Genomic DNA, 19,661 nt, shown 5'->3' on the forward strand with positions numbered 1-19,661 from the left:
TTTCATCTCGCCTTTCTGCATTTCCAAAATAGGGCCATCTTCATTTTAAAAAATGCTTTCAATTATGGAAGCCTAAGTATTGTTACCCCAATGTGCCTACTTACTATCCAAACCTGAAAAACGTTAGGGTTCACTGTATTCATTTAAAATCCAGTTTGGGAAGATGTAATCACCAGTGTTGACACACTCATGAGCGTTTAGTGATATTAAGATGAGGTTGAATAGGGCCCAGTACTCGAAGAAATCGTCAAAGGAGCATCATCGTGATTAAGACCAGACTCAAGTAGATGTTACCGTGACTCGCGTCACTTACTAGCTCTGCCATACTGGACTACTTAGGAAACTTCTTGTGCCTCCGTTTTATAACTAAGTGAAATAAGGAAAGAATTTGAAATCGTGCCCAGCACAAAATTGAGCAGTCAGTAAATTGACATTTTTCATGTATTTAAAGTTACAGAATGTCAGGTATATTTTTAAAGCGTTATCTAATGCAGTTCAGAAATTTTAAAGACGCTTCAGACTTTCACAAAAGGTGGAGTGACTTGCCCAAGGCCACAAAACGAACTGGCAATAGTTGTACCATACAGGTTTCTTGAATCCCAGATCACTCTTATTTTTGTGAAAAATATGGTGCTATGGCACCATATTCTCATTGCCTGTGGCTTGAGTAACTGAAGACGTTTTCACGCCATATGAAAGATATTTAGCATGCTGCATTGATTCCTTATCAGATTAAATCTTTGCTTTTAAAGAGAATTGATTTTTAGCCCATAGCGGTTCTTGAAAGTAAACACTCCAAGATGAAGCTGCCCTTTCCCATCAAAGGTTAGACACCCTAAATCCAGAAAAATCTTCAACGTTTAGGAGACCTGTTCACAGGTAGCTCTAGGTTCCAGTGAAGTGGCTGCAGCACAGCCTTCAGCATCACTTGCCTCCTCTTCTGCTTGCAAGCTTGGTGGTGGACCTAGCGCGTCTCTGGTTGCTACGGCGATTCCCTGGCAGGCGTCATCCGTCGCTATGGCGCTCTGCACTGCGCAGCATGGCTGCTCCCGATTGGCTGAGGGGCCCCGGGAGGCGGAGGAAGAATTGTCGGCATTGGCCTGGCCAGCGCCGGTTGGTGGCCTGGAGGAGGATTTGATTGGAAAACCAACGGCGCAGCTGGCCGTGGTGTACTCGAGGTTGAGGGGACCGCGAGTAGGCTGGGGGGAGGACAGGACCGGCTAAGACTGGACGGGACCCCTGGTCTGCAGCAGCAGGTGACAGCAGCAGGGACAATGAGAAAGAGATTGGCCTGAAGGAGGGACCGTCCCTCCGGCGCGGTGAGTAGGCGGGAGCCGCTGCCCGGCTGTGCCGGCGCGCAGCTTGAGTCAGGGTCTCCGGGGAGACGTCCTCAGGTGCCTGTGGAGCGGCCCCGAAGCCTCGGGAGCCAGCTTCACTAGACAAGAGGCCGGGGTAGAGAATGCGGCTGTGGTGGGTAAGTGAGTCACTACGTGAGGCAGTCTTTTCGAAGCAGGTGGGTTTGTGTTGGACGGATGGATGGTGGCAAAGCGCCATCAACGATGCTTCTTGGCGCTTCCATTTTGATAACGGAATTATTCTGGTTAAATGGAGCCTGAATGTGTCTCTTCCAATCTGCTCCGACGCCTCTGGAGGTTCATTCTTCATCTCTGTGAGCGTCGCTTTTCTGCCTTCTCCTTACAGGATGCTGCTTTGACTTTGCCCCTTTGCTTTTCTGCTCCACTTCGGTGAGCCCTTCCACTTCCTCGCCTCAGGCACCACGTATCCGATGATGGTTAGAAAGCTTCCACCTGGAACCTAGCCTGCTCCACTAAGCGTCAGACGCCAAAATCCAGCTGCCAAGTTAATGCCACACATGTGCAACCCTGAACGCCATGTTCCCCACGCCTGCTACTGCTCTTGGATTCCACTCTCCATTCAGTTTTCAAAACCTACACTCTAGACAACATCCATGACACTTACTGCTGCTTCCTCTGCATCTCTATCAATTATCAAGACTATCCCTTCTTAATAGATGTTGAATCAATTCCCACATTACCATCTCTGTTCTTACTGTCTCAATTTCCACCATCTCTTGGTTAAATTCAACATCCATCTGGCTTCTTTGATTCTAGTCTGGCCCTATCTGTCCAATTCACTTTTTTCCCACCATTGTTAAACTGATTTTTTTTTTTCTTTGAGAAGGAGTCTTGCTCTGTTGCCAGACTGGAGTGCAGTGGAGCAATCTCAGCTCACTGCAACCTCCGCCTACCGGGTTCAACCAATTCTCATGCCTCAGCCTCCAGAGTAGCTGGGATTACAGGCGCAAGCCACTTCGCCTGGCTAATTTTTGTATTTTTAGTAGAGAAGGGGTTTCACCATGTTGGCCAGGCTGGTCTCGAACTCGTGATCTCAGGTGATCCACCCGCCTCAGCCTCAGAATTACAGGCGTGAGCCATCGCGCCCGGCTAAACTGATCTTTTTACAACGCACATAAGGGCATTTCTCTTCCCTACCTAAAGTCCTGCAATGATTCCCCATTACCCTAATCCAATCTTTAGTTAGGCCTTCTATCAGCAGTTCCATCTTGATTGTTCCCAGAATATGTCACATTTTCTCCTGTGTGTAGTTATCTCACCTGTCGCTCACACTGCCTGGAATGGCCTCTCCTTTTTGCACCCCCACACTCCTGCTCTCACTCCCCAATAATTTTCTGTATGTTGCTTGATTACTGTTTCTTTCTCTAGACTGCCTCTGTGATGGCAGAAGCCATCTTTGTCTCAGTCACTATTGTTATATATATCCAGCATTTAGCCCAGTACAAGACATCATAACAGGTGTTCAACAAATACTTGTTAACTGGTTGAATCTCTAAAATGAGAAGTTACTATTTGCCATGGTATCTTTATTTCTTCCAGAAAAGTTAGAAATGACCAATGAAGCTTTTGGTTATAAAAGGTAAATGTTGAATTTACAGGTTTTACTTTAATTTCAAGACCGTCAGTAATTGGAAACTACTTCAATTCACAGTTTATGGTTTAAGCTATAATCGTTATCACGGTAGCTGTTATTATATGACATAAGCTTAAAATGGTAAAGAGAGAGAGAGACAGTATAGCATGGTTTGCAAGAGCTAAGCTTTGGAGTCATACATACATAGGTTTGAATCCTAGCTCTAGCATTTTAGTTGTGTAACACATAACAAATCACTTAGCCTCTAGTCAGATTCTTTATCTGCACAATGGGCATATAATAGCACCTAGCTCACAGGATTGTTTTAAAGATTATATGTACATAATTCATACCAAAGGCATAGTGCTTTATATATAGTAAGCTTTCAAGCTTAAAGATGAACACACTGGGCCAGGCACGGTGGCTCATGCCTGTAATTCCAGCACTTTGGGAGGACGAGGTGGGTGGATCACCTGAGGTCAGGAGTTCAAGATCAGCCTGGCCAACATGGTGAAACCCCGTCTCTACAAAAAATACAAAATTAGCTGGGCGTGGTGGCGCAAGCCTATAATCCCCACTACTTGGGAGGCTGAAGCAGGAGAATCCCTTGAACTGGGAGACAGAGGTTGCAGTGAGCCAAGATCATGCCACACTGCTCTACAGCCTGGGCAACAAGAGTGAAACTCTGTCTCAAAAAAAAAAAGACCACCGAAGGCTAGAGTTGTGAAATTGGCATGGTCAGTTCACAAAAGGTAAAAATCAATCTTTTGATTCAGTCAAGTGCAATTTCTAGGACACCATCCTGTTGTTATAGTACTTGATCACAAACTTTTGTGTTTGGCGACAGCCTGATACAGCTCAGAGTCTCAATCATTCAGGGAGTATTTATTGACCATCTAATGGGTTTGGGGCTCCATGCCCAGTGAGGGTGAGCCAAAAGACAGTGCAACCAATAAAGTCTTCAGGAGGTGGAAGAAGGGCCTGGAATGTTACTCTGCCTGTCAGAGCCAGTCAAGCTTTGAGGCTGAAGTCAGAGTGAACTGGGTTGAGCACTTGGATAGGCAGAGAGAAGCTGGAAGTTCATCCAGACAGTCAACAAATATTTGTTGAACACCTGGGCCTTCAGCAGTGAACAAAACAAAGGCAGTATTATCTTTGGACAGTTCTCAGGGCACAGTAGAGCAGAGTTCACAGAACACAGATTCTCGAGTCAAACTGCTTGGGTTCTAATCCTAGCTCCCCAAATTCTAGATATGGGATTGGCAAGTTACTTAATCTTTCTGCACCTCAGTTTCCTCATCTGTAAAATGAGGTGGTTGTGAACATTACATGAATTAATATGGAAAAATTTCTTAGAACAATGGTCGTTATGCAGGAACTGCCATGTAAATGTTATTTATTTGTATTATGTTCTATTTGGAACACAATACGAGGAGAGAAATAAGTAAAGCAGGATGAGGGAATAGAAATAATCAGCTTGTGGATAGTGTGTATGACTTGGATTTGGGAATAAGTCTTACAGTTTCAAAGATTTCATCTTCTAGATGAAAGTGAACTTTAAACAAACTCATATATATGCCTGATATGTATCATGATTTAAGAAACAGGAATGGCCAGGCACGATGGCTCACACCTATAATCCCAGCACTTTGGGAGGTCAAAGTGGGAGGATCACTTGAGGTCAGGAGTTCGAGACCAGCCTGGCCAACATGGTAAAACCCTGTCTCTACTAAAAATACAAAAATTAGCTGGGTGTGGTGACGTGTGCTGGTAATCCCAGCTACTCTGGAGTCTGAGACAGGAGAATCACTTGAACCTGGAAGGCGGAGGTTGCAGTCAGCCAAGATGGCACCACTGCACTCCAGCCTGGGCACAGAGCGGGACTCCATCTCAAAAAAAACACAAACAAACAAACAAACAAAAACAAAAAAACAGGAATATGCGCACTGGATAAAATATATAGTTTTTCATTTGGTAAAATAATTCCTTATACTTATCTATAGGTCAGACTCCCCTCATCTCAGCTAAAATCTGCCATGGTCATAATGAAAGTCATGGACTTAAGTCCATAGAGTTGGCATCAATTCAAAGCTTATTAAATCTTATATTAGAAATAGTTACGATAGACACAGATTCTAGCTTCAAAGCAGTCAGCAGAATCACAGTGACAAAATGACAACTGACTGGCTCATGTCTACAAAAGATACCTAAGCACTCCTGTAAAAATTAAAGTAAAAACTACAAGCAGGACAGATAAAGCACAGCAGCCATAACACTGACCTTGGGCCATCAGGAAAAAGTTGCACAGTATTTAGTATATTTAGTAAAAGACAGGCAATTGTTAATATGAAAAGTATGAATAAAATAATATTTGTTTATTAAAGAAATAAGTATTTATCTAGAAAATTCACTTAGGTGAATAGAGAGCTGGATAAATGCCACCAATAAATGAGAGTTAGTACTGCATTAGATTAACAGGAAGGGTTCTGCCTGGCTTCAAATCTCTGCTCTGCCACTTACCAGCTGTGGGACCTTGGCAAATGGATGAACCTCATTGGGCCTCATTTCCTTCGTGCGTAAATTAGGGACTGTAAGGGTAGCTACCTTATAGATTCATTAGGAGTATTACATTAGGTAATGTATAGAAAGCACTTAGAACAGTGCTAGCACCACCATATAAATGTTTGCTTTTATTATGACTGTTGTTATTACTAGGTATGAGATCTTGGTCAAGTTACTGGACATTTTAGTGCCTCAGTTTCTTCATCTGTAAGTTGGAGATATATTACTACCTCAAAGGGTTATTTTGAGGATTAAATGAATATACTAATGTGCTTGTAAGAATAACCCTTATTAGGTTTTTAAAAATTAAAATGAAAACCATTTATGACATTGAATTTAAACCCTATTTTTAATTTTATCTCTAGTATTTTTCATTAATGAGTCAAAATCAATGAATATAGACGAATGATTTAAAATAAATACACAGCCAGGTGCTGTGGCTCACACCTGTAATTCCAGCACTTTGGGAGGCTGAGGAGGGTGGATCATCTGAGGTCAGGACTTTGAGACCAGCCTGGCCAACATGGTGAAAGCCCATCTCTACTAAAAATACAGAAAAATAAATAAATAAATAAATAAATAAAAATAAAAATTAGCCAGACATGGTGGTGGGCACCTGCAATTCCAACCACTCGGGAGGCTGAGGCAGGAGAATTGCTTGAACCTGGGAGGCAGAGGTTGCAGTGAGCCGAGATCGTGCCACTGCACTCCAGCCTGGGTGACGAGTAAAACTCCATCTCAAAAAATAAATAAATAAAGTAAATACAGAAGCTCTTCAAATGAAGTAATATTATTACCAGCCTGAGCAACACAGTGAGACCGCACTCTCCACACACACACACACAAAAGATGATACTTACAACAACTATCATAACAGTAACACAGTTCTCTAGTTGTTGACAGTTCTAAAGGGATGTCACTCTATTTTATTTAGTCCCAACTGCCACCTTGTCATAGGCATGTTGTTATTTCTATTTTTCAGCCAATGAGAAAATAGAGAAATCCAGTGACATTTTTGAGGTCACTCAGTGGGCAAGTGGAAACCAAGCCTCCTCTACCCCTGTTATTCTTTTTGACTATATTCCAGTGGTGTAACCAGGAGAATTCACATTCCCAGACTTGTCAACTTGCATCAGTGGAGACAGTGGCATTCATATAATACACATGTGTATGCTACACTTGACACAATGTGAATACTCATCTTTCCTTTAGGAAACATTATTGTCCTGTTCATGTATCCTTGAGGTAGTACGTCTTTAACATCAATGTAATACTTTATATTCTTTTCTTTGTAGCTTCCTTGTATTTATAGAGATATTTTGTCAAATCAACATGCTACAATCACTGGATACTAGTCAGCTGGGGCAAACTTAATTGCTGTTCTTTTTCATTGTCTTTACTCTCCATATCTACATCATGATATTTCCAGTTATATTTGGAGCTTCGCAATCACATTTAACTTGGAATCTGTTCATTCATTGATTCATTCAGCAATTATTTATTGAATCCCTCTTTTATTATAAACTACAAAGTATGTGCTAGATACTGGGAATGAGCCAAAAAGCTGTCCTCCATATGCTTGACTAGTTTACAGTAAACTAATGGAGATGGACATATGTATTTATTGAATTATTACCCGAATCAGCCTCTTTGTGAAAAGCTGCAAGGCAATGCTTGGCGGGGTTGTGACCCTGTCTAGGAGGTCAGCCCAAAGAATGGATACTTCAGGCCGGGCGCGGTGGCTCAAGCGTGTAATCCCAGCACTTTGGGAGGCCGAGACGGGCGGTTCACGAGGTCAGGAGATGGAGACCATCCTGGCTAACACGGTGAAACCCCGTCTCTACTAAAAAATGCAAAAAACTAGCCCGCGGTGGCGGGCGCCTGTAGTCCCAGCTACTCGGGAGGCTGAGGCAGGAGAATGGCGTGAACCCGGGCGGCGGAGCTTGCAGTGAGCTGAGATGGCCCCACTGCACTCCAGCCTGGGCGACAGAGCGAGACTCCGTCTCAAAAAAAAAAAAAGAAAGAATGAATACTTCAGTTGAGACATGAAGGATAAGACTTCCAGGCCTCTCCATACCACCGTAGCCCTTGAGTCCAGGAGTAAAGGCCTGGGGATATTCAGGAGAAGTAACTCTGGGGTGGCAGTTCAGGACCAAGTGTGAGTGGCAGCTGGCTAGGGGGCCAGGGGCGTCAATGGCATGCAGCACCTCACAGAACTTGCTAAGTTTTCTTTTTATCCCAGGAGAAATGGGAAGCCTGTAAAGGCATAATTGGTGAAATATGTACGATAAAAAGAGTGCTTTTGTCGCTGTGTGGAGACAGTTTTTTGTTGCAGTCCGGGAGAGGGAGACATGGAGACATTGCAGGCTGGGAGATCATTTAGGAAGTGATAGTGTGGTTCCGGTGGGCACCAGTGTGAGCTTGGACTAGGGCGTTGGCAGTGGGGGCGGACACATAGGTGTCATATTTAACAGAAAAATTGGACTTAGTAGCCAAATGTCAGATATGGGGGTGAGGAAGCGGAAGGTGTCATTTTTCTGAGGTCCATGCCAAAGGACTCTCTTTTATTTGAGACTGTTTTATTTGAGACAGGATGAATGAATGTGTTAGGTGGGCACAAAAGTAATTGCGGTTTTTGCCATTGAAAGTAATGGCAAAAACCGCATTTTTTTTTTTTTTTTTTATTATACTTTAAGTTCTAGGGTACATGTGCACAACGTACAGGTTTGTTACATATGTATACATGTGCCATGTTGGTGTGCTGCACCCATTAACTCGTCATTTACATTAGGTATGTCTCCTAATGCTATCCCTCCCCCCTACCCCCTCCCCATAATAGGACCTGGTGTGTGATGTTCTCCTTCCTGTGTCCAAGTGATCTCATTGTTCAATTCCCACCTATGAGTGAGAACATGCGGTGTTTGGTTTTTGTCCTTGCCATAGTTTGCTGAGAATGATGGTTTCCAGCTGCATCCATGTCCCTACAAAGGACATGAACTCATCCTTTTTTATGGCTGCATAGTATTCCATGGTGTATATGTGCCACATTTTCTTAATCCAGTCTGTGGATAGACAGACTGGATTAAGTGGACATTTAATCCAGTGGATTGATGGACATTTGGGTTGGTTCCAAGTCTATGCTATTGTGAATAGTGCCACAATAAACATACGTGTGCATGTGTCTTTACAGCAGCATGATTTATAATCCTTTGGGTATATACCCAGTAATGGGATGGCTGGGTCAAATGGTATTTGTAATTCTAGATCCTTGAGGAATCGCCACACTGTTTTCCACAGTGGTTGAACTAGTTTACAGTCCCACCAACAGTGTAAAAGTGTTCCTATTTCTCCACATCCTCTCCAGCACCTGTTGTTTCCTGGCTTTTTAATGATTGCCATTCTAACTGGTGTGAGATGATATTTCATTGTGGTTTTGATTTGCATTTCTCTGATGGCCAGTGATGATGAGCATTTTTTCATGTGTCTGTTGCCTGCATAAATGTCTTCTTTTGAGAAGTGTCTGTTCATATCCTTTGCCCACTTTTTGATGGGGTTGTTTTTTTCTTGTAAATTTGTTTGAGTTCTTTGTAGATTCTGGATATTAGCCCTTTGTCAGATGAATAGATTGCAAAAATGTTCTCCCATTCTGTAGGTTGCCTGTTCACTCTGATGGTAGTTTCTTTTGCTGTACAGAAGCTCTTTCATTTAATTAGATCCCATTTTTCAATTTTGGCTTTTGTTGCCATTGCTTTTGGTGTTTCAGACATGAAGTCCTTGCTCATGCCTATGTCCTGAATGGTATTGCCTAGGTTTTCTTCTAGGGTTTTTATGATTTTAGGTCTAACATTTAAGTCTTTAATCCACCTTGAATTAATTTTTGTATAAGGTGTAAGGAAGGGATCCAGTTTCAGCTTTCGATATATGGCTAGCCAGTTTTCCCAGCATCATTTATTAAATAGGGAATCCTTTCCCCATTTCTAAAAACTGCAATTACTTTTGTGCCCACCTAATATGTTTGCACTCTCCTTGCCTCATATAATTACCTCTGATGTTCCTGCTACTTAATGTAGTTCTTTGAATTCCATGAACACTCTAACATTACCTCAGGTCAATTCCTCTTTATCCAAAAGAGTTGGCCAAAGATTAGTGGAATGTGATGATAAACTGAATGATCCGCATATAGATGTTTTACACTTCCAAAGAGAATAGCATTGCTTCCAAACTCCTTAGCCATTAGGAGTTCCATAAGTTGGCTTACAGGCTGAAGGCTGCCACTCACTCCTTTTCCCAACACTCGCCTTCTTCCAGATCCTTCAGCTCCAGCTCAACTCATCTACTCACTGTCTCCTCAAGCCACTTTCAGGATCTTGCCTGCATCCCTGTACTCACTGGCCAGGCCTGCTGTTCAACCCCCTGCCCATCTTTCTGGACCTTCTTCAAGTTTGCAGTTCACAAAGTCTTTCTATGATCTTTCCTCCGATTTCATTCAGTTTATAATCTCATTCCAACAGTTTTTTTTTCTGCTTTTTGACATTTCTAGTGTTCTTATTTAATCCATTGTATTTGCCTGAACCATTAAAAAAAGTCTTCTTTTACAAAGAGACATTATCAGCAGTTTCATATGCTTTACCCTACATATTTATGATTTCCCACACACATTGGATTGTAAAGAGATTTTTTTTTTGCAGTGTCCAGTGGCGTCTTGTGCACAGTCAGAGCACAGTAAATAATAAAATGCACTTGAAATAAAATGTTATTAGATGAAATTCAATTTTATTTTATAGCTCAGAAAGTACTTCTAGTTTTTGCAGCGCCACTGAACATATGAACCTCAATTTGTTGATTCAGTCTTCTCTTCACTTGTGAAAGTTCTAGGGGTTTGGGTTGAATCTGTACTTACTTTATCACTTATTACAATGTTGGTTAACTATTTTATTAGAAGACATTATGGATCATGTCTTATTCAGTGTTGTATCCTCAGTGCCTGGCATATACTATGGACTCAATAAATATTTCTTGGAGTAATGAATAAATATAATTCTCACTTTTCTGTTTCTCACAAAATCAGGAAATAGAATATACTCTTATTATATTTGGGGTCAATGAGAAAAGAGGAATTTAGTGTGCTACTTTAGTTATTTTTGTTGATGGGTTAATATAAATTCTTCCTTCACATCATCTGGACCTTTTTCCCTCTTTTCAATATCACTACTTAATATGTGAGTCTCAGGTTCATTTGCTCGAACACAGGCACATTGTAAACTATATGATGAGTAGAATTGGATGCTGTAGCAGCTATACAAGGCACAGACACAGCATACCACAAATACCATTATGCAATGACAATGGAGGGGATCCATAGAATCTACATTAATATCTGCGGATTTCCCTTTACAATAAAAGATATGAGTTGGAATGAGAATAAATCAGAAAATAGGGAGGTTGTAGTGGTATCTGTTGTCACATATTCTAGTTAATTTTGGAGCAGCACTCAGACCAACTTGGGTCAGTATTAGCCAGAGGAAAATGAAAGTCAGCACTTAAAGGAGTGTCCATCATCATAGCAGGTGGTCAGTAACTATTTGGAGGATTAAGTGGGAAAGGGTTAGAATACTATTGGAATTCTTGGTTCTTTTTATCCCCAGGTGCTTGTTTACAAAAAGTGCTTAAAGTATTGACTTTTTGCACAAGGAAGGTGGCAAGTGTACTGACTCAGGAGCAAGGCCGTGATAATGATGCTTGTCCTTAGCTGGCGACACACTCCTGCCCTTGGAGATTCTGTACCAACTGTGTCTTTGTTTACCACTCTATGATGATTAAAATACACCACCTACATATTTCACATGAGTGAACCAGGATGAATGAATGGATGTTTGCAAGCACCCCAGGGTCCAGGAGGTGAAGTTATGCAAACATCAGTTGTTATTATATCACCCTCTGCCCTTGGCTAAGGGCCAATGTCAACAAGTTCTCTTTTTCCCATCTGCCTTAGAGTTTTCCATGAAGATTTAGATCCTGAAGGTGAAGTGGGCTTTGTTCTCCTTCTACTCCTAAAGATGCTGTGTGGCCTTTGACACATGTTTCCTCTCTGGGTCTTAATTTCCTCCTCTAGTAGAAGGGAGCTGAATTATGGTCTGCAACTGGTGACCTGTAGATTTGTTTTATTATCTTGTGCAAGTGTCTTATCGTGTTTTGCTTCATTTTTAATGTGCTTTTGAATCCCTCTTGGGAGAAGGTGCCTTCTCAGGTGTGACCAAAGCTCTACCACTCTCTACACCTGTCTTCATTCATTTACATTCTGTTCTTGGGCCAGGATGGCGTTAGACACCCTGGTACTGCATGTTCTCTGACGTTTATTCTTGTCATAGCTGTCTCTTTTCTGCTAAGTCCACATATAGTTTCCATTGAAGAACAATAACAATGTAATATAAGGGATAAAATCAAGACAACAGTTTAGACTAGAGAACCAGATGTCCTTTCTAAACTGTAATGGGTATTTGCAAGTTATGTTTCTTACAGGATTTCCTCAACTTTATTTTGAAAATGTGTGTGTATTTGTTTATTTTCCAGCAATTTGACCAATTTAACTTGACATTTTCTGTGGAGGATTTATAATGTTCTAAAGCATACATAATTTGAAAAGTCCAAGCACTATATATTTGTGAGATTTAGTGCAAATATTCTTTGCAAAAAGAAAATCGTTTATTTATTCTCAAAGCACTTTAACTACGTAAACTGCTGAAGTTGTAAATACATTTTAAGTGTGTATTTTGAAATAATTTTAGACTTAACATAAAAACTGCAAAAACAGCACAGAATTCCCGTATACCCTTCACTCAGCTTCCCTTAATGTTGACATTTGCCATCGCCATGTTACAGTCATCAAAACTGAGAACTAAACATTTAACCAGTGCATTTTAACATGTTTGTCTTATCTCTGACTGCTCTATGTGAATTTTTATCTTATTTTAACTACTTTTCTCAGAGAATCACTATTAGAGGAACTTTTAGAAAAATATCTACAGTAAAGGAATTAGAGAAATGGTTTTCCATTTTGTACTTCTAGTTAGTTACGGGGCTGAAAGTTCTCTAAAGTATGGTAATATGTCGCTTTGAAAACAGACAGAACGGTAACTTGTCATCTAAAATGAAAGGTTAATCATTATTCGTCAGAAGAAATAGAGACTTCTTGTCAGGACAGGAAGTTCTAACTTCCTTTTGTGGTAGGGTTCATTGCGGTTTATTTTAGTGCTTTTTTCAAAATAATAAACCTGACAAGCCAAAGTGGTAATTAACTTTAGTCTGATGTATTTTCACTGTTATTACTTTTTAATTGATTGATTGATTGTTTGTTTTTGTTTTTTTGAGACAGAGTCTCACTCCGTTGCCCAGGCTGGAGTGCAGTGGCATGATCTCAGCTCACTGCAACCTCTGCCTTCCGGGTTCAAGTGATTCTCCTCCCTCAGCCTCCTGAATAACTGGGACTACAGGCGTGCACCACCACACCTGGCTAATTTTTGTGTTTTTAGTAGAGACGGGGTTTCACCATGTTGGTCAGGCTGGTCTCGAACTTCTGACCTTGGGTGATCTACCTGCCTTGGCCTCCCAAAGTGCTGGGATTACAGGCACGAGCCACCATTCCCTGGCCTGTTATTACTTCGTAAGTTTTGTTTTTAACCATTAGTAATTGTGGTAAATAAAATGGAGTATTTACAAAGATGCAACATAAGCGATTAGTAGGAAAAAAAAAGGTATTTGTGGATTTGTGGGCGATTTACCATAATGATTCAAATGACTCTGTTTTATATTTAGTAAAGATGAGGCCACCTGAGGATCTTTTGAGTAGCTAAGGCAACCATGGAATAGAAACGGGTTTCTGGGTAGAGATCTGAAAGCCATATCACAAATACTCCCTATGTTATTTAGTTAGTAGGTTAATATTGCACAATTTAAATTAATTACAGTCAGTTAGGTAATTTTGCCATGGCATGTGTTTCTTTCTCTGTCATATGTGTTTACTCAGCAGTTACCAAGACATCATGAGCAAATGAGGTGCATCTCTGGGGACTTCTTTAGCATTAACCCAAATGTCAAACAATAGAGGACAGAAGTTACTTGTAAGCGTTTCTTTTAAAAAATGGATTTAAAAATTCAACAATGAATCATAACTGTGATTATATCTGTACTTGTCTAGGGCTGTAAGCACCAAACCCATGGGCTGTCCCCTGAGGTTTGGAAAGATCTCTTCTCTCCCATCTGAGATGGTGTTCAGGTCCCATGACTGAGGTGTACAAAAAAAGCAAAGACACTGAAAGTTTCTGTTTTTAAAGTAGCAGGCCTTTGGTTTTTATATATAATCTTTCACTACTGTGACTACTCCCTATATAAAAAAATAACAAACTAAATTTCCACCATCTCATTAGAATGGAAGAAAAACCCATATAGGTACAAGTGTTTGTGTAGCAAATTCTCTTAACACTTATTTTACAGATAAGGCCAAAAGTTTTTGTAAAAAGCAAACATTTTTGGCCTAATCTCACTGGTAAAATAAGTGTTAGAGAATCAGTGGTTTTCTATTTTTATTTTTAGCAATAGAATCCTTTTCTGTAATGAAGCTGTACGCAGAACCCCAGAGAAATAAGATTGCTTTGGTTTTAAGTGGAGAGTCCACCTTGAGCTTTAACTGCTTGGCCACAGTTCTCCTTTCCCAGCCTCACTCTCGCCCTCTCCTGGTTGTCAAGGAATTGTCAATTCCTGGGTTAGTCCCCTTAGAATTCGGTACTTAGGGCTGTGGTTCTCAGTTAGAGATTCATCTAGGGTTGCTGTGAAAACAGTTTTGTTACTTAAAAAGATAGACTTTAATAATTCAGACCAGTGCTATTAAGGTGATATTCAGACTGGTGTGTTACTGGTCCATGAGCAGATAAAGACAGAAATTGAGAGTAAGAATTTAGAAATATTTACAGCACTTCAGCATTGCCATGGCAGCGTGGGCACATCACCAGTGGAATGGTCTCACTGAACAGGATTTGAACCAAAAGTATCAGTCCATAAAAGATTGGAAATTAAAAAGAGTTCTTTATTACAGATAGTTTCAGAAGCACAGCGATGAATATTTTCTTATATAGAACTCTTAAGTTTCCCCCAATGACTGAATAATTCCTGAATGTGCTCAGGATTATTACAACATCACAAATGCTCATCAGTTGATTGTATTTATCAAAGAGCTTTATGAGCAATTTGTTGACCTAAAAGAGTAATGACACAGGTTTCTTTAAAAATAATCCTTTTATCCATTCATCCATTTATTAGGCATTGCATTCAATAAATATTTTTTGCCGACCATTCGCCATTCTGTGGTGAATAATGGAAGCCCAATTCCTGGCCTTCTGTGGTAATCAGGCAATTGTAACATCAAAATCTCCCAGAGCAAACCTATACATTTGATATTGGAATTTCCTGATTATCGCATAATAATAATCATATGTGGGGAGTATAGGCTGCTCTGGGGGCATCGAGAAGGAGCACCAGACTTGGGATGTCAGAGGAGGTTCTAAACCTTAAAATAAGTAACTGTTAAAAGCAAATAACCCACAAAATAAATCACTCCTTACAGATTGTGATACCTATTTTTTGAGGGCTTATACCATGCTTACACTGTGTCATGCACTATGTGCTCTTCTATGTGTCAGGGACATATTTGTGGATGAAACAGACACAGTCCCTGCCATAGGAGGCTTATAAGCTAGTTCAAGGGAATCAATAAACGGACAAGAGGATTTCCAATGTTGATGAACTCCAGAAGGAAAGAAAACAGAGTGCTGTGGTAAGTATGAGTATGTGGGGGTGAATATGTCGCAGAGATTCATCAGAGGAGCCCCCACTTAGGAGAGCACATCTGACCTGAAACCCAAAGGATATGGAGAAGCCAGCGTGAGATTATGGGAAAAGAACAGCAAGCAGGCAGAAAGTGCCAAGGCTTTAACGCAAGAATATAGTTGGCATGTTCATGGGTACAAGTGGTCTTAGTCTGTTTTGTGCTGCTATGATAGAATACTACAGACTGGGGTATTTATTTATTCGTTTCTTTTTAAGAGACAGGATCTTGTGCTGTTGCTCAGGCTAGAATGCAGTAACACCATGAGGGCTCACTGCAGTCTCAACATCCTGGGCTCAAGCAATCCTCCTGCCTCAGCTTCTTGAAGCTTGCACTACAGGTACACACCACCACACTTGGCTTATTTTTAAGTTTTTTGTAGAGATGGAGTCTTGGTATGTTGTCCAGGGTGGTTTCAAACTCTTGACCTTCAAGCAATCCTCCCGCTTCAGCCTCCCAAGGTGTTAGGAATACAGGTGTAAGCCATCATGCCTGGCAGACTAGGTAATTTATAAAGAACAGTTCTGGAGGCTGGGAAGTCCAAGATCAAGGTGCTAGTAGGCTTGGTGTCTGGTAAGTGTCCAGTCCCTGCTTCCAAGATGGCACCTTGAACACTGCTTTCTCTGGAAGGGAGTCACACTTTTTCTTACATGGCAGAAGAGCAAAGAGAGAGAACTCATTCCTGAAAGCCCTTTGTAAAATGCACTAAACCCACTCATGAGGACAGAGTCATGACTCAATTATCTCTCAAAGGTCCTACCTCTTAATACTGTTTTAGTGGCAATTAAATTTCAACATGAATTTTGGAGAGGATAGACATTCAAACCATAGCAGTTGGCTTGTTTTTGGGTTCATGTTTCTCTCTAGAAAGCCAACATGGCTGAAGTGGAGGAAGCAAGGGGAAGAGGGGAGGAGGCAAGCTCAGCGCAGTGAAAGTCATGGTTGGAAGCCAAGTCCAATAGCAGGCCACAGGAAGGTTGTAAGCCACAGAGTGGTATGGTCTGATTTACATTTTAAAGCATTCCCTGGGGATGTAGAGGAGCAAGGGTGGAAGCAGAGAGACTGTTGAGGGGGTTGTGGCAGTCACCCATGCAGAGAAGATGGTGGCTTGGAGTAGGGTGATAGCAGTAGGAGTGGAAAGAAGGGAAAGCTAACTAGTTTTGCTGGTGGCTTGAATATGGGAGGTAGAGGAAAGAGAGGAGCCAAGAATGTCCCCTGAACTTTTGTCTAGAGCGCCAGTGTGGTACCAGGTACCAAGATGGGGAGCACTAGGGGCATTTGGTACTGGGGGTGGGGGTCTAGAGTTCTGTTTAGGGTATGTGAAATTTGGGATGCTCATTAGGCATCCATATGGTGACTTTGTGAATTTAGGAGGTCAGAATGGGGTTAGGGCTGAACATATAAATTTATAATTGCTGATGGTGTGTAAAACCATGAGACTGCAAGAGATTCTTGGGAGAGGGGGCAGATAGAGAAGGGAAGAGGACCAAGGACTGAGCTGCTAGGACATGAGATCATGCCAACATCTGGCGAGGTCAAGCAAAGAAAGAGGGAAATTCAACTCAGTAGTTGGAAACTAATGTAGTAGGCGCTGCTTAGTTTGTATCCATAGCAAAGATACTTTACCTTCATTATCCACAGCTCTTCCACATGCAGTCGTTGATTGTAGTGGATATATGTGGGCACTCTGCCCGGAGCCTCCCCCATTCCTTGGGACTGTGTATCCTGGTATTGGCGTCAGTGTTCTGCTTTAACAGCTAGATTCTCTATGTCTTTTTTAGAGGACTGCCTCTAAGTGACTTGGAGTCACTACCGCAAGAGAGGAGTGCCTGGGGAGTTATGACTGAAGGCTACAGGAATATGAGAGCCAGGCTTTCACTTCTCTCAGTTTAGACAACTCTGAGTACTAATCTACACTGCAGCATTCCTCCATGGACTTAGACTGAAGCTACCCTCCAGAGAGCTTTGGCGTTAGCACCCTTGCCTGACCTCTATTGGGAATGCTTTCTTAATACATTGTCTGCCTTTGGGCAACTTGACTTAACATATGAACTGCCCTTCCTTCCCCCATCTCCCATTTTGTTTTATAGTATAGACATTAGTATAATATAATCATTTTTGTTAATTTAAAATGGGATTAGGTTAAGCATTTTAAAGCATTCCCAACTTCTCAAAGCTTTTTTTTTCAGAATATCTCCGTTTGAGCAGCCGTTAAATGGAAAGGATTTTGTTTTTTATCCTAAAGGCAATTGTCTGTTTTTGCTGATACTGGTGAATTTGTTTACTGTTTAATTAAGTGAAAGATTTCCAAAGAGTCATCTATATTCAGCCTTCCAGCTCGTGGAGTACATGCTGATCTCAAACAGATATAACGATTAGATCATTATTTCCTGTTCACACACTTGGTCAATACAATTACGGAAATTAAGCAAGAGAATAAGACAGGGTGTTGAGCAAGTTTGATAGTGGTAAATGCGATCCCATTCTAGCAGAAGCAGCCTGTGAGCTTTTCTATAGGCTCTCCCGTGCTTGTCATTGTGGCTTCGATTTTTGCTTCTAAAACAGTCTGTAGCTATAGTTTGAGCAGGAATTTGAAGCCAACAGCAGGACAATGTGGCTATGTAGAGTTTTTCTTCTGTCTTTGAGGGAAGAGTAAAGTTAGATTCTATTTATTTTGAATGGATTTCCATTTATTTTAGAACTTACGGGACATTTTTATATTTGCATATTAAAAACACTTGGGTCTTTTGCTTTTAAACACTAAGATCCTCCATTCTTTTTACCTCCCCTTCTCTCCCTTCTCCCTTCTCCTCCTTTCTTTTAGAGTAAAAATAGATGCTAAATCTCTACCTGAACACCTCATAAACATGTTTCAAAGTTTGTGAGTGGGTTTTTGTTTGGTTTTTTTGCTTGTGGTGGAAACGCATACCTGTAATAGCTTCCTTAACCTTTTAGCAGTTTTCAGTCTGAGAGTGGGCATAGAAAAGTGTCAATAAATATTTGTTGAATGAAAGAGGTGGTGTTATATCCTAGGTGCAATCCTAAAGTGTTAATATTGGACCTTTTATTGTTGTGCTCCTGTGCTGAGAGACTTGGTCTCTGGCTCTTAATTGTAGCCCAATTATTTGTCAAAAATATGACAAATATAATGGGAAAATCATTTTTAAATCCTTAAACTGTCTTTGAGCATTTCACAAAATTAAATTTCACTAGATTCAGTGGAAGTGAAATGCCCATTGGTACATTCCTTTTGCCTCTTAATACTTCTGAAACACTTGGATTTTGACCATAGATTTCACAATACATTGAAGCGTGCTATTATAAGACAATAATGCATACTTTTTCATGCCTGAACAACACATTGAAGTCAAACTGTGGCATTGAAGCCTAGTTGGAAAATTTTACATCCAGTCAAATTAAACCCATAGTACACACTTAATTTTGTATTTGTTATGTAATTGAAAATATGGGCATCTTCAACTTTCTATTTCTATTCTGAAAACTAAAATAATTGCATTAGAAATTGATTAAGAAAAATAAAAGCAAACCAATTGTTCTTTGTCTATTGACATACCCATACTTATGTTCTGAGTGAGGGTAAAGCATGCCCTAAATGTTCCCAATGTCCTTTGAATGATAAATAGTAAATGGTATTCATATTAACATGTTTATTAATGTATTAGAACTGAATCTAGGTTTTCCATGTTTAAATAGATGTTACAAGTGGGTTTTGTCTGTATTAACTGAGAAAATGTTGGTGCACACAACCCAACTAAAATTTTCCCTCTGGTTTAATTTGAAAGGAATGCGATGTTAATTCTGGGGCGTTGATGTTTTACAATGCCTGATCAAGACAAAAAGGTGAAGACCACAGAAAAATCAACTGATAAAAAACAGCAAGAAATCACTACCAGGTAACTCCCTACTGAGCGTTTGCTAATTATTAACTCAAGCAGTGGTTACTGAACAGATTTAATGGCTTTTTGAGAAACAGAAGACTCTTGACAACTACTATTCAGTTATAGTGTTTACTGAAACGTTTGGTCATTTCTAGCATTCTAAAGAAAATGTTTAGTGTGTGTATACGTTCCAGTTGATAAAAGCAGGCCTCCAAGTGGCAATGCCATCAGTGGGTAACATGATCTTGTTCACCTGGAGCCTTCTGTGGGTTCACATTGTGTTATTCTTTCTCCTAGGGACTATTCAGATCTCAAAAGACTTCGGTGCCTTTTGAACGTCCAATCAAGCAAACAACAGGTAGTGTTTACAAAGA

The 19,661-nt window shown here is 40.7% G+C and overlaps 1 protein-coding gene across 10 annotated transcripts in view; it reads left to right on the forward strand.

Annotated features, from left to right (window-relative positions):
* Nucleotides 1-1,140: 1,140 nt before the first annotated feature.
* Nucleotides 1,141-19,661, forward strand: part of NEK10 (NIMA related kinase 10) — a 271,626-nt gene continuing 253,105 nt past the window's right edge. For 6 of the 10 annotated variants that reach the window (XM_065539836.2, XM_065539837.2, XM_065539838.2 and 3 more), the window contains exons 1-4: nucleotides 1,141-1,319; nucleotides 15,607-15,728; nucleotides 19,192-19,302; nucleotides 19,585-19,645. In XM_065539836.2, the coding sequence (XP_065395908.1) occupies nucleotides 19,229-19,302; nucleotides 19,585-19,645 (135 nt within the window). In that variant the 5' untranslated portion in view covers nucleotides 1,141-1,319; nucleotides 15,607-15,728; nucleotides 19,192-19,228. The remainder of the gene's footprint in view (nucleotides 1,320-15,606; nucleotides 15,729-19,191; nucleotides 19,303-19,584; nucleotides 19,646-19,661) is intronic. The other 4 variants (XM_005545605.5, XM_005545606.5, XM_045387054.3 and 1 more) reach the window with 1 other exon arrangement.

This window comes from Macaca fascicularis, chromosome 2 (genome assembly GCF_037993035.2).
Source record: "Macaca fascicularis isolate 582-1 chromosome 2, T2T-MFA8v1.1".
NCBI classification, from domain to species: Eukaryota; Metazoa; Chordata; class Mammalia; order Primates; family Cercopithecidae; genus Macaca; species Macaca fascicularis.